The sequence below is a fragment of the Neomonachus schauinslandi genome, chromosome 16, assembly GCF_002201575.2.
Source record: "Neomonachus schauinslandi chromosome 16, ASM220157v2, whole genome shotgun sequence".
NCBI classification, from domain to species: Eukaryota; Metazoa; Chordata; class Mammalia; order Carnivora; family Phocidae; genus Neomonachus; species Neomonachus schauinslandi.
In genome coordinates, this window is record NC_058418.1 from 18040650 (window position 1) to 18061839 (window position 21190).

The window sequence follows — 21190 nt, forward strand, 5'->3', positions numbered from 1 at the left end:
GTGCTAAGGACAGAGGGCCCCGTTTGGCATTTGCCCTGAGGGTCCACACTGGCTGGGTGTCTGAGGCTGCCGAGCCAGGGACAGGAGCAAGGGGGGGTATAGGAAAGAATCTGGGTTCTTTTGAGTCTCTCCCACCAGCTGTTTTCTGAAGACAATCAAGTGCTCAGGGAGCTTCCGGACCAAGGTACTCCCACAACTAAAATAAGGTTTTTCTTCAGAGAAGCCTTGTATCAGGATCACCTAGCATCAGTCACGTGACACCCTCACACTGTCTGCCAAATTCCTGTCCCACTTGTAGTATTATTTGCTTATTAGTTCCTATACTTTTTTTTCTTTAAATGTCCTTTAAAAGAAAGCTTTATATCCCTGTTGTGAGTGAAACTCAGTATAATTTGCCATAAATGGAATGGAACACTTAAAAATAAATACGTAGTGCATAAGACACGTGTATCAATGTATCCCTTAATGTCATCTCGTGGACTTCTGTCATGCTTTGGGAAATACTAGCTATTGCTCTTCCAGAAGGCTCCCCACATACCGGCTTCCTTCCCCTGCACCTTCCTGGGGAGGAGGGGAAGGGGTGCAGGCATCCTTGAGAGGGAAAGTAGCCTCTGGATTGTGTCAAATGAGAATTATCTCCCTCCATCCCTTCCTGGTCATACATTGATCCTCCATGGATGATTCCTAGGATGGCCTGGTGCATTTTTTAAAGGGGGGGTGGTTTTGGTTTGGGGCCAAAAAGGCTATGATTGCTGACATCAGCCAGGGCTGGTGAGATTGGGTCAGATGTAAGCAGATGTTGATCCCAGATGAAGGCACATTGTTGGCAGTGGCTGTGTTTACGCAGCTCTCCCCGGGCCTCCCAAAGCTGGGGCCCTCTCACTTGTTCAAGAGCATCAGCCCCAAAGGGGTCTGGATTCACAGATCTAGAATTTTCCATTAAGCTGCATGCTGCAGGCTCCAGGTTTTGTCTTCCTGTATATCATCACCATTCCAGACACCGGTCAGTCCTGCCCTTGTTGTCGGCAGCGCCTCCCCCACTGCCCTGCCCTTCTTTTAGGAAATCAGCAAAGAAGGTCCTGCAGAGGGTCAGAATGGGCCAGCTGCTTGCTACCTAGATGATGGTCAAAACCACTAGCTAGTGTCCTTCATATATAAATCCCTTACGGATCAATAGGAGAAAGATGAACATTCATTTTTCTTAAAAAAAAGAAACGGGCCACTCAGAAAGGAAGAACTATGAGGACGTAAACCTGTAAACTTGCCAGTTAATCAATGAAACAAAATACTTTTTGGTTTTGCCTGCCAGATTCGCAGTTGAGTGGGCAGGCAGGCCCTATAGTACGCTGCTCAAGACGCTGAAAATCCTTATGAACGTTTTTGGGGTCTGTTGGGCAGAACGGGCCCTGAGACTGAAAATGTGTCCATGTAATTCTCCTTCTAGGAATTTAGGCATGTGGCCACGGGTGTCCAGCATAAGATGGAGGTGGAAGCAGCCTAGATATCCAACAGCGTGAAATTGGGGGAGTAAATAAATTATAGGCTGTGGTACTGCCCACGCAACCACATACTGTTCAGTCACTCAGCAGACATGTGTGGAGGGGTGTCGGTGGGCCAGGCACTATTCTGGGCCCTGGGGACACTTGAGCGAGCAAAATAGACAAAACCCCACATAATGGAGGTGAGAAAGGATAGGTGGATGGATGGATGGGTGAAAGTCATATGGTGAGGGCTAGAGGGGAGGGAGTACTTTGTCCAAGGAGCTGGGGACAGGTGTCCCTGAGAAGGGGACATTGGAGGAGAGTCCTGAAGGAGAAAGCAAGCTATGGATCTCTGGGACAGACATTCCAGGTGGAGAGAATGGGGCTCCTCTGGTGGCCCTGTGGTGGGAGCTTGCCCGGCAGCCCCAGGAGCAGCAGGGAGGCAGATGGAGAAGATGAGAGGAGACAGGGAAATGAAGCCAGGACGCTGTGTGCTCCTACTTAGATCATCAAAGGAGCCCTCTGTAGGGGACAAGGGCTGAAGCAGGGAGACCAGCTACACCACTGTGTCCATCGACCTGCAAGAGACGGTGGCCTGCACCAGCGTTAGGGGGGAGAAGTAGTCAGATTCTGGACAGAGTGGCCCCCCAAAATATAGACATATATTTATGGACAAGGGAACATGATGTTGCTTTAGCAAGAGAAATGTCTCAGGACTGGAGGGGGTGCCTTTTGAGCTCAGTGGGGCCCCATGCACAGGTATGAAGTAGGAGTTACGAGCCAATGAATAAGTTGATACAGTCACCTACAAAGCCTTGCGTTAGTTACCTGCTAAAGCTGAACGGATACAAAATCCAGTGACACAGCATTTCCAGGCCTGGAGTATGCTCAGTGGAGGTGCGTGCACACTGCCCCAGAAGACCAGATGAGCGTGTTCACAGCTGCCCTGTTCGTGTTAGCTGCAGTCTGGAAACCGCCAGAATGTTCGGCAGCAGGAGAACGGAGCCAATGGAACGCTACCAAGAGAGAAGCAGCAGCGCCAGCTACCCGCCACCTGGGCGGGTCTCGTGGGCATCGATGGGAGCGGCAGAAGAAGCCCCACGGAGAGGGCCTGTTGTTTGATTCCCTTTATGCAAAGGTCACAAGGAGGCAGAAGTCCCGTGCGGTGATGGAAGTCAGGCACCCTCGGGAGGGAGGACGGGCTGGGAGGGGCCCCACGTGCCGGGCGCACAGGCGTGCTCACTCTGTGGCAGGTCACCATGCTGGGTCCCTATGGTCGTAGTCCTCTTCTCTATGCACGTCAGACTTCAGTCAAAAAGTGGCTTCGAAAAAGGTTTTATTATTTTAACATACAGCTCATTATTATTTTTAAAAATCCGTATTTATGCATTAAAAAAAAATGCCTGGAAGGATGTGCAACAGTATATTTGACAGAGATTATCTCTGGGGGATAATATTCTGGGTGAGGTTTTTTTCCCTTTGTGTAGAGAATTTCTAAAATCTTTTCCATATATATATGATTTGCATTTATTAGCCGTCTGACTAATAAGCCGGGGCTTTATCCCGTTGCTGATACCGAAGAACTCGGAAATTCAACCTAATCAAGCATGTCAAGGATAAAGAGGAATATTTGTTAATTGAATGTCATGTTATGTCCTCAGTTATGCTTAATACAAGATAGGCAATTTAGAATTCCCAATTATCCAATTAAAATGCTAATTATCTCGTACCTTGATAACGCTGCTCTTGGGGAGACAGTGAGTGGCTTCTCTCTGGTGCTCCTCGTCTTCCTGCCGTGACCCTGTCTTTGCTGCTGCCCTTGCCTCCGGTTGGGTGGAGTCTTCCCTTGCAGGGCCTTTTTCCCACAAAGTAGGAAAACCGATCCTTCCCCCCCAAGGATTTTTGACAACGCTGGAGGCTGCCGGGGGCTGATCAGTTTCTCTTATTGGCAGGGCCTTATTGGAGGCCCTGGGTGGGAAGGTGTCATTGTCCCCTGGCGGGGACTCACGTGGGGCAGCGGCAGGGGACTTGGCGAGCCTCAGGCAGAAGGAGCTGCTGATGGTGGAGATGGCCACTGCAGCCACTGCATGTGGCCTGTGTCCCAGGTGGTGCCGAGTCTTGCAGGCTGTGCTGTGAGCTCTAGTTTTGTTTTGTTTTGTTTTTTAATTTTATTATGTTATGTTAGTCACCATACAATACATCATTAGTTTTTGATGTGATGATCCACGATCCATTGTTTTCATATAACACCCAGTGCTCCATGCAGTACGTGCCCTCCTTAATACCCATCACCGGGCTAACCAATCCCCCCTCCCCCCTCCCCTCTAAAACCCTGTTTGTTTCTCAGAGTCCATAGTCTCTCATGGTTCACCTCTCCCTCCAATTCCCACCCCCCATTTTTCCCTTCCTTCTCCTAATGCCCTCCATGCTATTCCTTATGTTCCACAAATAAGTGAAACCATATGATAATTGACTTTCTCTGCTTGACTTATTTCCCTTAGCATAATCTCCTCCAGTCCCATCCATGTTGATGTAAAAGTTGGGTATTCATCCTTTCTGATGGCTGAGTAATATTCCATTGTATATATGTACCACATCTTCTTTATCCATTCATCTGTCGATGGACATCTTGGCTCTTTCCATAGTTTGGCTATTGTGGACATTGCTGCTGTAAACATCGGGGTGCACGTACCCCTTCGGATCCCTACATTTGTATCTTTGGGCTAAATACCCAGTAGTGCAATTGCTGGATCATATGGTAGCTCTATTTTCTTTTCTTTTTTTTTTTTAAAGATTATTTATTTATTTATTTGACAGAGAGAGATACAGTGAGAGAGGGAACACAAGCAGGGGGAGTAGGAGAGGGAGAAGCAGGCTTCCCCGCGGAGCAGGGAGCCCAGTGCAGGGCTTGATCCCAGTACCCTGGGATCATGACCTGAGCCAAATGCAGACGCTTAACGACTGAGCCACCCAGGTGCCCTGGTAGCTCTATTTTCAACTTTTTGAGGAACCTCCATACTGTTTTCCAGAGTGGCTGCACCAGCTTGCATTCCCACCAACAGTGTAGGAGGGTTCCCCTTTCTCCATATCCCCTCCAACATCTGTCATTTCCTGACTTGTTAATTTTAGCCATTCTGACTGGTGTGAGGTGGTATCTCATTGAGGTTTCGATTTGGATTTCCCTGATGCCGAGTGATGTTGAGCACTTTTTCATGTGTCTATTGGCCATTTGGATGTCTTCTTTGGAAAAATGTCTGTTCATGTCTTCTGCCCATTTCTTGCTTGGATCATTTGTTCTTTGGGTGTTGAGTTTAAGAAGTTCTTTATAGATCTTGGATACCAGCCCTTTATCTGATATGTCATTTGCAAATATCTTCTCCCATTCTGTGGGTTGCCTCTTTGTTTTGTTGACTGTTTCCTTTGCTGTGCAGAAGCTTTTTATCTTGATGAAGTCCCAGAAATTCATTTTTGCTTTTGTTTCACTAGCTTTTGCAGATGTATCTTTAAAGAAGTTGCTGTGGGCGATGTCAAAGAGGTTACTGCCTACGTTTTTCTCTAGGATTTTGTTGGATTCCTGTCTCACATTGAGGTCTTTCATCCACTTTGAGTTTATCTTTGTGAATGGTGTTAGAGAATGGTCGAGTTTCATTCTTCTGCATGTGGCTCTCCAGTTTTCCCAGCACCATTTATTGAAGAGACTGTCTTTTTTCCATTGCATGTTTTTCCCTGCTTTGTCAAAGATTATTTGACCATAGAGTTGAGGGTCCATATCTGGGTTCTCTATTCTGTTCCATTGGTCTGTATGTCTGTTTTTGTGCCAGTACCATGCTGTCTTGGTGATCACAGCTTTGTAATACAGCTTGAAATCAGGCAATGTGATGCCCCCAGCTTTGTTTTTCTTTTTCAACATTTCCTTGGCGATTCGGGTTTTTTTCTGATTCCATACAAATTTTAGGATTGTTTGTTCCAGCACTTTGAAAAATGTCATTGGAATCTTGATCGGGATGGCATTGAAGGTGTAGATTGCATAGACATTTTAACAATGTTTATTCTTCCGATCCATGAGCATGGAATATTTTTCCATCTTTTTGTGTCTTCTTCAATTTCTTTCATGAGTGTTTTGTAGTTCCTAGAGTATAGATCCTTCACCGCTTTGGTTAGGTTTATTCCGAGGTATCTTACGGTTTTTGGTGCTATTGTAAATGGAATCGTTTCTCTAATTTCTCTTTCTACAGTTGCGTTGTTAGTGTATAAGAAAGCAACTGATTTCTGTGCATTGATTTTGTATCCTGCCACATTACTGAATTGCTGTATGAGTTCTAGTAATTTGGGGGTGGAGTCTTTCGGGTTTTCCACATAAAGTATCATGTTGTATGCGAAAAGAGAGTTTGACTTCTTCTTTGCCAATTTGAATACCTTTTATTTCTTTTTGTTGTCTGATTGCTGTTGCTAGGACTTCTAGTACTATGTTGAACAATAGTGGCGAGAGTGGGCATCCTTGACGTGTTCCTGATCTTAAGGGAAAGGCTCTCAGCTTTTCCCCATTGAGGATGATAGTCGTCATGGGTTTTTCATAGATGGATTTTATGAACTTGAGGAATGTTCCCTCTGTCCCTATACTCTGAAGAGTTTTAATCAGGAAAAGATGTTGTATTTTGTCAAATGCTTTTTCTGCATCAATTGAGAGGACCATATGGTTCTTCTCCCTCCTTTTATTAATGTGTTGTATCACATTGATTGATTTGCGAATGTTGAACCACCCTTGCATCCCGAGGATAAATCCCACTTAGTCGTGGTGGATGATCCTTTTAATGTATTGTTGGATCGTATTAGCTAGGATTTTGTTGAGGATTTTGGAATCCATTTTCATCAGGGATATCGGTCTGAAATTCTCCTTTTTGATGGGGTCTTTGCCTGGTTTGGGGATTAAGGTAATGCTGGCCTCATAGAATGAGTTTGGAAGTTTTCCTTCTGTTTCTATTTTTTGAAACAGCTTCAGTAGAATAGGTATTATTTCTTCTTTGAATGTTTGGTAGAATTCCCCAGGGAATCCATCAGGCCCTGGACTCTTGTTTTTTGGGAGGTTTTTGATCACTGCTTCAATCTCATTACTGGTTTATTGGCCAATTCAGGTTGTCAGTTTCTTCCTGTTTCAGTCTTGGCAGCTTATAGGTTTCCAGGAAGGCCTCCATTTCATCCAGATTGCTCAGTTTATTGGCATATAGTTGTTGATAATTTCTAATAATTGTTTCTATTTCCTTGGTGTTAGTCGTGCTCTCTCCCCTTTCATTCATAATTTTATTAATTTGGGTCCTTTCTCTCTTCTTTTGGGTAAGTCTGGCCAGTGGTTTATTGATCTTATTAATTCTTTCAAAGAACCAGCTTCTAGTTTCGTTGATCTGATCTACTGTTTCTAGTTTCTAATTCATTGATCTCTGCTTTAATTTTAATTATTTCTCTTCTAATGAGTGACGTAGGCATCGTTTGTTGCTTTTTCTCTAGTTCTTTAAGGTGTAGAGTTAGTTGGTGAATTCGGAATTTTTCTGTTTTTTTGAGTGAGGCTTGGATGGCTATGTATTTCCCCCTTAGGACCGCCTTTGCAGTATCCCATAGGTTTTGGACCGATGTGTTTTCGTTCTCATTGATTTCCATGAATTGTTTAAGTTCTTCTTTGATTTCCTGGTTGACCCAAACATTCTTTTTTTTTTTTAAAGATTTTATTTATTTATTTGACAGAGAGAGACACAGCGAGAGAGGAAACACAAGCAGGGGGAGTGGGAGAGGGAGAAGCAGGCTTCCCCGCGGAGCAGGGAGCCCGATGCGGGGCTCGATCCCAGGACCCTGGGATCATGACCTGAGCCGAAGGCAGACGCTTAACGACTGAGCCACCCAGGCGCCCCTGACCCAAACATTCTTGAGCAGAGTGGTCTTTAGCTTCCAAGTGTTTGAATTTCTGCCAAATTCTTTCTTGTGATTGAGTTCCAGTTTTAGAGCATTGTGGTCTGAGAATATGCAGGGAATAATCTCAATCTTTTGGTATCTGTTGAGACCTGATTTGTGACCCAGTATGTGGTCTATTCTGGAGAAAGTTCCATGTGCGCTCGAGAAGAATGAGTATTCTGTTGTTTTAGGGTGGAATGATCTGTAAATATCTATGAGGTCCATCTGGTCCAATGTATCATTCAAAGCTCTTGTTTCCTTGTTGATTTTCTGCTTAGATGATCTGTCCATTGCTGAGAGTAGAGTATTGAGGTCTCTTACAATTAACGTATTGTTATCAATATGACTCTTTATTTTGGTTAACACTTGGCTTATGTAGATTGCTGCTCCCATGTTGGGGGCATAGATATTTACAATTGTTAGATCTTCTTGTTGGATAGACCCTTTAAGAATGATATAGTGTCCCTCTGTGTCTCTAATTACAGACTTTAGTTTAAAATCTAATTTGTCTGATATAAGAATTGCTACCCCAGCTTTCTTTTGAGGTCCGCTGGCTTGGAAGATGGATCTCCATCCCTTCACTTTCAGTCTGGATGTATCTTTAGGTTCAAAATGAGTCTCTTGTAGGCAGCATATGGATGGGTCCTGTCTTTTTATCCAGTCTGCAACCCTGTGCCGTTTTATGGGAGCATTTAGGCCATTCACGTTGAGAGTGATTATTGAAAGATATGAATTAATTGTCATCATGTTGCCTGTGAAGACATTGTTTTTATAGATTGTCCCTGTAAATTTCTGTTGTATATCACTCTTGGGGTCTTTCTCCTTTTATAGAACCCCTCTTAATATTTCTTGCAGGGCCGGCTTAGTGGTCACATATTCTTTCAGTTTCTGCCAGTCGTGGAAACTTTGCATCTCTCCATCCATTCTAAATGAAAGCCTTGCCGAATAAAGTATTCTTGGCTGCATGTTCTTCTCATTTAGTACCCTGAATATGCCTTGCCAGGCCTTTCTGGCTTGCCAGGTCTCTGTGGATAGGTCTGACGTTATTCTGATGTTCCTCCCTCTGTATGTAAGGAATCTCTTCCCCCTAACTGCCCTTAAGATGGTTTCCTTGGTTCTAAGATTTGCGAGTTTTTACTATTACATGCTGGGGTGTTGGCCTGTTTTCCTTGATCTTGGGAGGGGTCCTCTCTGCCCCTAGGACGCGAATGTTTGTTTCATTCCCCAGATTAGGGAAGTTCTCAGCTACGATTTGCTCAAATACATCTTCTAGCCCTCTCTCTCTCCACTCCCTCCGAGATTCCAATTATTCTGACATTGGAACGCTTCATGGTGTCACTTATTTCTCTGATTCTATTTTCATGGATTCTGAGTTGTTTTTCCCTGGCCTCCTCTTTTCCCTTTTTATCTATTATATTGTCTTCCAGGTCGCTTCTTCGTTTTTCTGCCTCAGTTACCCTAGCTGTTAGATTATCTAGATTGGATTGGATCTCATTGATAGCATTTTTAAGTTCTGCCAATTCCCCTTTTATTTCTGCCCTTAGAGACTTTATGTTGCCATTAATTGATTTCTCCATTCTAGCCATTGTCTTCACAATTGCTAGCCTGAATTCCATCTCCGACATCTTGGTTATATCTGCATCCATTTGTAAATCTGCAGCGTAAGTCATAATCTCTGAGTCTTTTCTATTTTGGGGGCTCCTCCTCCTAGTCATTCTGTTGATGGGTGTTTGAGAGAATGTATAGAGTCCAAATTATTGACCAGAACCCAAGCAAGATGCACCTGTTTTCTTGGGACCTTAGGGTTGCTGGCCTCTTGTTTTCCCAGCCTGTCTTCTGTGGGAGGGGCCTGCCGCGCTGTTACTCAGGCAACCCTGTTTGGTCGGAGTTGCCCTGCCCCCCTGTGGCGGGGGATGGGCTCAGTGGGAATCAGTGTTTGGGGCTTTTGTTCTCTGGCAGCTTTCCCTGGCGGCTTTCCGCGTCTCTTCCGTGAGTCAGAGCAGAAGAGACTGTTTCCAACCCTCTGCCTCAGAGCAGAGAGACCGCAGTCTGTTCTTCAGTGAGCTCTCCAGGCCACACGGTCTCCGTTTCTGTCCGTGCTGCTATAAACTGCAGCGGCCTGGGTTGTGCCCAGCTGCTCCCAGTTCACGTGCGCGCGACCCCGCCGCTCTGGGTTTCCGTCCGGGGGGCTGCAGTTCGCTGGCCTGACCCTGCTGCTCTGGGTGTCCGCCCCGGGGGCTGCCCTGAAGTCCTTTCCCTGCTGCTACTGGTCTGCGAGTCTATGCCCCGTCCACAGCACGCGAGGCTGTCACTCACGGGCGGTGTAGGATCCCCATGGCCAGGCACCCTCCCGCTGCCGTTTATCCTCCGATATCTGCCTGCGGAATCACGGCTCTCCGCTTCGTACCTCAAAACCAACCGCCTGCGATATTCTGTTTGTAGAGATCCAGATCTTCTTACATCTCAGGCTGGTTTCGTGGGTGCTCAGAGTGGTCTGGTAGATATCCAGCTCAATTCCGGGGACCAGTTGAAATAGGGTCCCCTACTCCTCCTCCATCTTTCCTCTCCTTTTCTAGTTTTGTTAATAATGTATGTCTGGGTTTAGTCCAGGTCAGTCCCTTCTTGGTGACAAACTGTGTGAATGCTACTTGCTCATTTAAAACACCCTCAAGCCTCAGTGGTGGCTCCCTCACTTGCTCTCTGTCTTTCCTCCCTGGGAGGCCTGGGGAAGGAGAGGGACAGGCTGCCTCTCGGTTCACCACGCAGGCCGGAACGCGCCGTTCAGAAGGCCCACAGAGAACTTGGTTACAGGAGCTGGGGCTCTCCTGGGAATTTAGGCAGAGGCTGGGATGGGTGGCAGCGATTACCAGGGCGGGATGGGGGCTCTTCTGCTGGGTACTTTCTGACGACATCTGATCACCCCCAGAAGAAATGAGTGGAATAGCATCCACCCTTCCCTGGAAATTCAACAGTAATGTGGTATGTGCTTCTGGTTCCATGGGCAAGCTGTTCTCCTGCTGCTGACTCCTAGCAGAGACCCCTCCTCGGGGTCTGGATCCGAGTTGTCTCTGGCTGCTGCCTCCACTTGGGGGAAGCAGGAAAACAGGAAAACACTCCACTTGCCTCTAGATGAGTCTCAGGGCTCCTCTCTGTGGGACTGTGATTTTCTTACTATTGAGAATTTTCTTTTAGTAAGTACTCAGGTCTCCAAAAGGCCTTTCCCATTCATTACCTAGCTGTCATTTATACCCCAAAAATAGGGGTAGTTAATTAAACAATAAATGTGAATCCAAAGTAACTCAGTGCTGTGATAACTGCACAGAACATAGTCATTAGCCCCAAAACATCACGAGACACCCCCACTCCCTCCTTTCTCACTCCTCGAGGCCGGGGCACTTCCCTAAGGAGGCGAGACTTCCGGATGCGTGAGCGGGACAGAGGCAGCTAGACACCGTGTGCGCGTCTGTCCTGGGGAGGCAGCGTGTGTCCACCTGCGCGTGGGGCTGCACTGCGCCATGTGGGCGCCGGGGTCCGGGCCACAGAGAGATTCTGTTTGGCTTTAAAGGACAAGAGACTCTTTGTTCTAAGCCCGGCCTCCCTCAAGGGGACCTTGCTGTGTGCACTCCCTTTGAGGCCCCTGAACGACCACAGTGGTGACAGCTGATGTGTCCTGCACGTAGGGCTCAGCATGTGGCAGACACTGTTATATGCACTTTCTATGTATCATATCACGTAAGTGATACAGCAGTTCTGTGGAAGGTACTGTTATCCCATCTTACAGACGAGGAAACTGAGGCATGGACAGGCCATACAGCTGGTACATGGCAGAGCTGGGATTTGGCTTCAGTGTCATTACTGAGCAGTGCCCCCGGGAGGCTGGGCATGTGGCCCAGAGCAAGGACGATGGGACACGGCACAGGGTGGAAAACCCACAGGCCTGAGGACGTGGGGGGCAGCCACGAGGAGCCTGCCTCTGCCAGGAGAGAACGTGGGGCACCCGCTGGGGACCACAGTAACAGTGGGTGTGGGCTGCACCTGCCCCTGCGTGTAGCTTGGAGTGCCTTGGCCGCACACGAGAACCCCATGTCCTAGCCGCTCACTCTCCTAGACCCGCAGCTCAGCCGAGCGGCCTGCCCATCTTCCCTTCCACGCTCCTGTTCCTGGCGCGGCATGCCCCGGAACCGCCGTGCATCAGGATGGGGCTGATGCAGCCCCTGCTCACCTCCCCGGCTGGCCCATCTGCCGGCGCTCACGCTTGTGCTGATAACTCGCTGACACTCTCTGCCCCCGGCAGCCCTTCTGCCGTTATCTTGGGCAGCTGATGCATTTTTATAGGGCCGTGGCTATCTCCTCATCAGGTGATAAACCTCAGAGGGCAGGAGCTGGGCCGTGAGCCCAGGAAGGCTCCACGGGCTGGACGTGCAGGCCCCGGCGGAGGCCCCAGTGCTGTCCCCAGAGACACCGTTCCTGCAGATCTGGGCCTCGGCATCTGCTCGCCCTGCCCCGTTCGTCATCTCTAGGCACTGACAAATGGGCCTGCCCCTCTGTCGCTGCAGTAGCTCCATCCACCTCGTTATTCACAGCACAGACTCTCCCAGGTTACTGAAAGGTTCTCACTGATGTCTGGAGACAAAGCATTTTCCACTCGTGTCTTGCTTGGGAGAAATTTATAGGCAAGGAGTGTAAATTGATAGAGGCACGGCCCTGCCGGGGAGAGCTTCAGTCACCACGTTATGGCAGGTGTGTGTGAGACCCCGGCTTGCCTCTGCTCATCGGGAAGCCCCCCCTGCTGCCGGGCCACGGGCCTGGTGCCTGGTCGGGTGCTCCCCACCTCATGCTCCACGCAGGCGAGCAGGAGGGAGCGGGGCGGGTAGGCCCCGCGGGACACGGACACACAGGCGAGAGTCACAGATGAAAGAGCAGGCAGAGGAGATCTCTGGGCTACCGGCCCTGCTGCCTGGCTTCCTGCCCCCATCTACTGATGGGTAGACTGCTCACTTCCAGAAGTTTTGAGGTGGTTCTTCATAGGATCTACCTGTTGTGTTTTCATGCTCTGTGGTTAGGTGTCAGTTCATGGGTGCGTATAGTCCCTGAAATTCTGTTACCAGAAATCCTTGGGGGTCCCAGCCTGCTGCCGGCTGTGTCTGACAACTCTTGTGGACGAAGTGTGGGTTGTTAGTTCATCTTCAGTGTGTGTGTGTGTGTGTGTGTGTATTGTGTACATAGCGTGCACACAGACCCTGGCTGGCCTGAGGCTGTGGCCGCCCAGTTAGCTTTGTGTCACTCCAAACCATGCAGGTAGTTCACGCTGGACCCTGAACCCCACGGAGGACAGACCCACACTATGAACTCCGAGGGAAGGCTGGTATTTTGTTTTTCCCCAGAGCCCAGGCAGGTTCCCTGATGGCCTGTTTTGATGCTGGCGAATTTTCTCCAGGTCTGGCCTTCTGCTGAGGGTGCATCACGGCCTGGGCCGCAGCTGTATGTGCGGGTGGGGTCTCGTTCTCTTCTGCTACTTCTTATGTCCCTGAGGCCTTGTCCCTGTCCCCACATGGCAGTGAAAGCCAAGGCCTCCAGCTTCCCAAGCCTGGCAGCTCCGTCTTCCTTCCTTCCGGCCCCATCTTCCTTCCTGTCCCATGAACATGGTTCTGTGTACTGTCTTTCATGTAGCACCTCTTGAGTGGGGGAGGTGGGACGGTTTACAGTTCCAGTTTTCAGTTTACTCTGCCATTGTCTCCTTATGGCTCCAGAGGGACCAACGGGTAGCTTCCAGCCGAATCTGGCTGTAGACTTGTGTCTCTCAGGAGTTAGGCCCTTCTGTCTATGGGTCACCTGATCCTCATCTGGTTCACAGTTGGCCATATTTTCCATAAAATTCCAGAGGGGTCTTTATCAACTGCCCTTCTATCACCGCCTCGGTCTGTGAGCTGTGTAGTGGGAACGCGTGCATCTCTGACCAAGCTCCTACCAGGCTCCACAGGAGCTCCGTGTCACCCATGTGGCCCCAGTTTGCAGCATGCACTGCTCAGTACCCCTGTCCCTTGAAAACCAGAAATGCGTGGGACACATCTTTCCATGGGCCCCCTGACCATTGCATGTGTCCACAGCCCAGGCCTGAGGGCTCAGAGAGGGACCTCCGAGGCGTGTGAGCAGAAAACGTGGGCCTGTTGTGTTCGCCTGTTATTGCCACCAAAGCCCCAGTTGGTCCTCACGTCGTGTCAGAAAAGTTAATTCAAACCAAAATTAGATGCTGAAGTCCAATTTGAACAACTTCAAGTCATTTTCAGCTCGAGTGACTTTTCAGCTTCTGGCATTTCTCCTCTTCCTGTGGCTAGAAACTGCCCCAGGGCCGGGCTGCAATCCGCAGGTGAAAACTGGGTCAGCCTTCGCTCAGTCTAGTGCTTCTGTACGCTGTGCCTTTTACCCTAAAGTGCTTTTTTCTTAAATGGAAGCCGGAGTGTGCCATGAAGGCTGTTTCTCCTGAGCAGAGGACACGGCCGGGAAATGCAGGCCGCTGAGGCTGTAGGGAGGGAAGCCGCCCTCCCACTCCACGTCCTCAGGCCTCTGCAGAATGTTCCCGGTTATTCATCTGCGCATGCAGGCGGCACAGCTGTCCCTCGGCCTGGCCTTCCTGGCTGTTCCCACAGTTGTCTGCCTGTCCCCGCCCTAGGAAAGGCCCTCTGTCCCCAGCCCCTGGAGAATGGCCATGCGGCCCCGAGATCTGCTTCTGTCCGGACAGGCTTGGGTCTTCCTTATAAGGGAGCAGCTCCACGGCGCATCGGGCGTCCTCCCCTGATGTGGGCTCGCTGTGCGGGGGCCCCGTGTCCGAGGCCCTGGTATCAGAGGCTGCCTGCCGGGGCTTGGCACTGGAAGGCTGGCCCCAGGAAGGAACGGGCTGGGCTGTAGCCGAACGCGGGGCTGTGACTTGGTCTCGCCACCCCCGTGGTCTCCGGGACAGAGGTGAAAGTTGGTGGCAGCCCTTAGAGTGCCCCTGCTGTGAATACAGGGCACTGATAAGGGGGGAGTGTGCGCCCTTCCTCGCCTCCCTGGCAGTTCCTGAAATTCTTTCTGTTGAGGAAATCGTTCACTCACAGATACCCAATTATCCTGGGAGGTTTGTGAAGCAAGTCTGGAAGCCGATTGAATGGAGCAGAACCGTTCCTGCATGATAACTACTTAATACCCAATCATAACAATTATACGTAATTGATGTTTACAGCGCCTGGAAGATTAGACTGCTCCATACAGATGTTCCCCAAAACAGGCCTCGAGTGAGCAGGGCAGGATTGCCACTCAGCATGCCCACGGGCAGCCTTGGTGTTCCGAGGACGGGGGCTGTGGCACAGCCCTGTGCTTGGGCCCCTGCCCTGGGGGTCGGTGGGTGGGGTGGGGCCCCCTGGACCTGCTTCTCAGATGTTGCCCAGGCCCCCCGAGAGTTCAGCACTGCTGAGGTGGTGTTCATGTGGCTGGTTTGGTCCATCAGCCCCTGTGGTCATCTGCAGGATCTGCCCCAGGAGGACTGGGGGCAGGGCTTAGGCCTTTGCCAGGGGTGGTTTACCCTCTGACCTTGACATCCTGTGCACCTGGAGGCCTCCCAAGGCTCTGGCTCTGGGCTCACCCTGAGGGCTAGCGACCCCCTCTAGGGTCTCACCTTTGCCTCCCCTGCCCAGAGTGGGAGCTTGTCCATGGGGCCATTTGCTGCTTGGCCTGAGGAAGGAGAAGGAGGACCTGTCCTCAGACCCTGTATCTCTCCATCCCCTCTGCCCCCAACCAGAGACCGCTCTGCCCTGCTTTGTCTCCGTGAGGGCCTGCCCCTCGACCCTGTCCTCCAGGCCAGTGCCCAGCGGTTCTGCTCTCCTTTCCCTGTGCCCCTCCCCAGGGTCAGGCCCAGGGCCATCTGAGGCTAGCTTGGGGCTGGGAGAGCTCATGTCCAGCCCCTCGTGGTGGGGTGGGCTGTGGCCAGTGGACACGGGAGTCCCAGGGATACAGCGGTGGCCCCTGCCCCAATCCATCCTCCTGCAAGACCAGGGCTGACTTCCCGATGGGCCTGGGGCGCTGGGCGGCCCCCCAGCATGGGAGGTGGTGTGCCTCTTGTTTTGTTTTCCCTCTCCTCACTGGCCCCTGCTTCTATGGCCTGCGCCGACCCTGGGCTCCGGGCTACAAGCTTCACAGAGCCATGCCGGGGAGCTTGGGTCTTGCTGCGGGCACAGCCAAGCAAGCCAAGCTGGGCCCAGGATTTGCGTGGGGCGGAGGGCGTGCATCCTCTGGCACCTCCGTCCTGACGTCCTTTCTTCCCCTGCAGCCTCTTTGAGCACTACTGCTACTCCCGGGGGGGCATGCGCCACAGCTCCTACACCTGCATCTGTGGCAGGTAAGTGGGGATGAAAGAGAGGGGGGGTTGTGGGAAGGTGAGGGCCCCCCCGCCCCCTGAGCTTGGACATACCTGCTCGCTACCATGCCCACAGCAGTGCCCACTGAAGCTAAGCCATTGTCCCTTCCTAAGGCTTCCGGCCCGTGCGGGGTGCAGGAGGGAGCCGGCCCACTCGCTGCCATGCCCTCCCTCGCCCTCTCTAGGGTGGCTGCCCCCCTGGGGCTGCTGGCTAGCCTTCCTTCCCCCTCCACACAGACACACAGCCAGCATGTGGGGACCAGGGTGTGACTTACAGCTGTGACGGCTTCTGTGTGCAGCAGAGGCGGAAGGAGCCATGTCGGTGCAGGAGGCCGTGGTTCCGTGTCTGTGTGTGTGTGTGGCCATCAGTGTGGCTGTGTAGGGAACATCCTGACGGTGGGTGGGTCCGGGTCTCTGGGGTGGGGGGTGTCCCCCCACGTGCGACACACTGTGGCTGGGGGGGGCTCTGTGTGTGTCTGTGTGTGTCAGCTGCACGTGGCTGAGTGTGCTTAGAGGCCACGGGGGTCAAATGCCACTGAGAACGGGGCAGCCGGTGGCTGTGGGTGTGTACGGCTGTGTGCTTGTCTGCGTGTCTGCGTGTGTCACCGTGCGTGTGTCTCTGAGGAGCACATCCTGGCTGGGGGTGGCCCCCTCGGCTCCCGGGTGCACCCTAGCTCGCCTCGCCCAGCTCTGCGCCCTGGGTCAGAGGGTCTGGCCTCTGCCCAGCCAGGACGGAACCAGCAGCTCTGCTGATGCGCACGTCCTCGGCACATGAATAATACATGTGGACGTCTCAGTCTTTGGAAATGTTCTTCTCTGGTGGATAGAGTGAAAAATCATTATTTCTACTTTTATGATTCCTGAGACTCCCGAACAGGGCCATAAATATTACACCCAGGTGGGTTTTTTTTTTTTCCTTTGGACAGACTTAAAAGTCCTTTTTTTCTTAAAGGCATTGCTCATTAGGGAAGCAAGCTCGAGTAGAGGAGCGAGGCTGAGAGCATGGCGGCCCCTCCATGGTCCGGGCCATTCCCCTGGGCCTCCCCCCGACAACCAGGAGAAGACCGCTTCCTCGGGGTCCCTTCCCCGGGCCTCAGACCCTTGTCCCCCCACCAGTCCCACATGCTCAGCCCCAAGGGCATCTGCCCACACAGCGCTTGTCTGGGGGAGACCTGACATGTCAGCATGGGAGCTGCGAGCCACGAGGCTGGCCACCAGCTGTACGGCCTGAGCCAGCCACCCCCAGGCCTCTGCTGGAGGGGGGGATGGTACTGCCCATGGGCCGGGGCCTGCCCCTGAGAATGGGTGTGCATGGCCGTGTGCATGTCTGCATGTCTGCATGTGTCACCGTGGCTGTGTCTCTGAGGGGCACATCCCGGTGAGGATGGGCTGTTGACCTCCCCCGGTCCTCTGCAGTGGTGAGAATTCGGCGGTGCTGCACTATGGACACTCCGGGGCCCCCAACGACCGGACCATCCAGGATGGAGACATGTGGTGAGTGAGGCCAGCCCTGAGCCGGCCCTGTCCTGGCTCTGCATGTGACCCGCGGGGTCGCAGGGGGTCTCCACCTCCAGGGGGACTGACTGGGGGGCCTCTTGGTCCCACCCTGAGAGGGCTGAGCACAGTGAGGCCCCCAGGTCTGCTCTGGGCCCAGACTTCTTTACCAGGGCTGTCCACCTGCACGGCTCCTTCTCTGCAAGGCCAGAGAAGCACCGAGAGAGGGTGCGGGGGACCCTGTGCCGGGTGGTGGGGGGTTGCTGAGGCACAGCCTCAGAGGCAGCCTGAGCTGGCCCCCAGCGCCTGCCCCGTATTTGCCACTCACAACTCTGTCTCGGTACCAGGAGGGCGGGCACCTAGTCTGGAGCGGGGAAGACCCGTGGGGAGCTTCCCACCCTCTGAATCCTGCCAGCCTCAGCCATCCATAAACGGCCATGAGTTCAGGAGGTCAGAGGGGGCTCTTGACCTTCAAGACTGTTTGCGGGGCTTTCCTGAGCACAGCTTAAGGTGCTCAGGGCACCTCCTAGAGCCCCGACCAAGCAGATGTGGGCAGGATCTGCAGCCCTCGGCCCCCAGATGGACTCTCCCCTGTTGGCAGGATTGCACTCCTGCTCACGCCCCCCCCGGGGTGGAGGGCTCATACTGAGCATAGGCCGCACCTCTCTGGGCAGTTGCCCCGGGTCTTTGACTCGGACACTGGGCACTGCCCACTTCTCCTCTCCACCTCCCAGACGTCAGGCAGGGCCAGCCCAGCCCACAGAAGACATGTGGTGAGGGGTTGGCCTCACTCACCACATGTCTCCTGTGCTCAGGAAAGCCGGGCTGAGAGCCACCGAAAGCCACCCAGAGGCCACCCTGTCTTGGTCTTCAGACATCTTGCCACGGTCATCAACACATGGCCGGGGTGGGGGGCACGCACTGTTGCATCCGGTTCTTTGGGGCCTGCAGCTCCTAGTTGCTGGGCACCTGAGCAAGAATCCTGCCAGCCTGCTTCCCGGCAGCATCGTGCCTCGTGTCGGGTTGTGGGTGTCGCCCAGCTAGGCTCCGTTCCCCTGCTGGAGTTCCGGCCATGCAGCCCGACGGCCAGAACCTGGCCTCCCGCACGTGTAGCCCAGCCCTGAGGCAGGGAGGAGGGGAACCTGCACTCAAGAGGCCCTGGCCCGCATCCACTGGGGGGCCTGAGCTGTGTTCTGAGCTGTCCCTGCTAAGTGTTTTCAGACATCCACCCAACCCCAGGGGGTCCGTCCCTGCCGCAGGGCACACTGGGCTCGGTGACTGGCTGTGGGCTCTGCTATCACCCGGGGGCAGTAGCGGGACGGGCTGTTCTGGCTAGGGCCGCTGTCGCCCAGAGCCTAGTTCCACCTTCTGGGAGGAAACAAAGCCCTTGAGTTCCCTCTTGGAGCCTCAGTTTACTTTTCTGTCAGTGGAGATAACACACAGCTCTCAGAACGGCATGAAGGGGCAGAAGAAATGTGTCAGAAAGGCAGGGGCTGAGCTCATGTGCCCTTTCCTGGGGGGTCTGGGCCAGTAGAGTGGGAATGGGAGCATACAGAGGGGGACACCCAAAGTGTCTGCACCCCTCCCAGAGTGGCTGGTGTCCTTCTTGGCATAGGGGCCAAGGGTATGCAGAAACCCTGACAGGACCTTCCCCTGTACCTGGCCCCAGGGACGTCTCTTCAGGTAGATTTTCTCACCCTGCCCCCACCCCATGCCTCCCCCTGCCATGTGTAGGGGAGGTCACTGAGACACAAGGAAGGTCCAGGTGCAGAGCCAGAGGGATTTAGGGAGGGGGGTGGCTGCCTGAGATGTGGCTCAGCTGGAGACTAAGGGCAGACGGGAGCACCGTGCCCTCTGGGCCAAAGACAGACCACCTGGTGTCTCCAGGGACTTTTGCGTCCTGGAACCTTTCCTAGTGCTCTTTGTCCCGCCCATTCCGCCTGGGCCACAAGGCCAGGATGTGGGAAACCAGTCCCCGGGCAGAGGCAGAGACCTCGCCATACCAGCGGGTTTTGGCTGTCCCGGGGCCAGCTCTGGCCGCCTGGAGGGCCCTGTGGCCATGCCATGTGGCCGTGATTTTTTCTCCTCTGTGAACTTGGCACACCCCAGAGGAAGTGGCTACTTTTCCACTCTCTATCTGCCCCCACTACGGTCCTCACCCCATGAGAGGCTGGTCACAGCTGCGTTCCTGGACTGGCCGCTGCTGGGGTGGGGCTGGGCTGACCAAGGCGCAGCATATATCCACTTCCCACGTGGCCCAGATGTGGCCCCGGCCCTCCTGGCAGCGCGTGGCACCTGCGGCTCCTGCTTGCAGCTAAGACAGGAGGACTGAGGGCTGATCCAGGAATCCCGTGGATGTTAATGCCAAGTTCAAATTGGTGATTTGATTTTTCTAGTGGTAACTTTGAAATGTAGCCAGTAGAATAATTATGAGTTTATTATAGTCAATTTATTATGCAGCATTTAGAACAACATGTTTTGTTGATTACTGCTACTGCCAGATTGCTGGTGGCGCTTATAATCCATTGTTTTATTGAAATGGATTCGCCGCGCCTACTGTGTTGGGTAAATAATAAATCACTCTGTTATCCCAACGTAAAAGCCACGCTACTTCATCATAAGGTATGAAACCAAAATATGAGCATGGTGCAGTTTTTCCTGAAGCTGAGTGTCTCTCAGAGTACAACTGTTCCAGTCCCTTGAAGTCAGGTGAAAATGCCCCAGAGATACTTGAACATTGAGGAAGGGGCTGCATGGGGCCAGAGCTGGTCCAGCGCAGTCAGGCTCTCCTGGAGAAGGTGGGAGTGGGGGCTGAGAGGCGGTCAACCTTTCCATCCCTCTCCCTCCGGTCCCAGACATGCCCACAGCCCCCCACAGGGAGCCTCAGAGAGCCTGGGCTGTGTGATGATGAGCGCGGAGGGTCCCTAGTTCCTGCCCCTGCCCTCCCCCTCCCTAGCTGAGTGGCTGGTACCCCGAGCCTCAGCTTCTCCATTCACACCCAGCTCTGGGAGGATTCAGCGAGAATAAGCAGTGTTGAGTGGGGAGCCTGGCACAGCGTGGCCTTGGCGGGTGAGAGGGACAGTGGTGGCCATCCTCAGAGCCAGCAGGCTGGGCTTCTGCCTGTGCTCTGGGGCCCTGAGGCCCACCTTCCAGCAGCGGGTTCCATGACAGACGGGCGGTGAGAGGCACTGCCGAGCCTGAGGCAGATAGCTCATGAGCACTGAGGCCTGTTCTGTGTTTTCAGCCCTGCACTGTCCTCGAGGTGAGTGCCAGGTGGGACGTGAGGTTGGCCAGGCCCACCCCCCGATGCCTCCGTCCCTCCAGGACCAGCACCTTCCCGGGAGCCGGGTCGAAGCTGCTGTCGGCCTCAGTCATTGCCCTGGGAACAGGGCTTGTGAGTTAGGCACACTGGTTCGCCCTCCATGTCCGCCTTGTCTTCCTAGGACTGAACAGCAAGGGCTGCTTCGCCCACCACGCCAGCTCCGTGGGCCCCTTCCCATGTCTCCCTGCTGGATGCAGCCCCACTTGCTCAGCATGAGCCACAGGTGGAGAACCAGACTTTGATGTGGCTTCAGATCCCTGGGGCCTCACACTCAGCTCCCTCAGAGCCATGAGGCCTCTTGGGAGATACCTCTTGGGCCTTTGCCCTTGGCTCTCAGAGCCCTTTCACGGGTTCTCCAGGAACCCGTCTCCCAGCCACGGTCCTAGAGAAGCCATTAGTTGCTTTTTGTTCTGGCGTTTAAGGCAAGTGGCAGACCTTGTCAAACAGGGTGGTAGGAGTGTGGTACACTTGCTGATGCATGCTCTTCACGTGTTCACACGAAGGATGGTGGCTCCTGTCATTGGACACTCTTTCTGGGTAGGAGCCCTGGAAGACCCCTCCCCA

The 21190-nt window shown here is 52.9% G+C and overlaps 1 protein-coding gene across 3 annotated transcripts in view; it reads left to right on the forward strand.

Moving 5' to 3' along the window:
* PEPD (peptidase D) overlaps window positions 1-21190 on the forward strand; it is a 116020-nt gene that overhangs the window by 76378 nt on the left and 18452 nt on the right. For all 3 annotated transcript variants that reach the window (XM_044911485.1, XM_021700755.2, XM_044911486.1), the window contains 2 exons: window positions 15724-15792; window positions 17227-17304. In XM_044911485.1, coding sequence (XP_044767420.1) covers window positions 15724-15792; window positions 17227-17304 — 147 coding nt within the window. The remainder of the gene's footprint in view (window positions 1-15723; window positions 15793-17226; window positions 17305-21190) is intronic.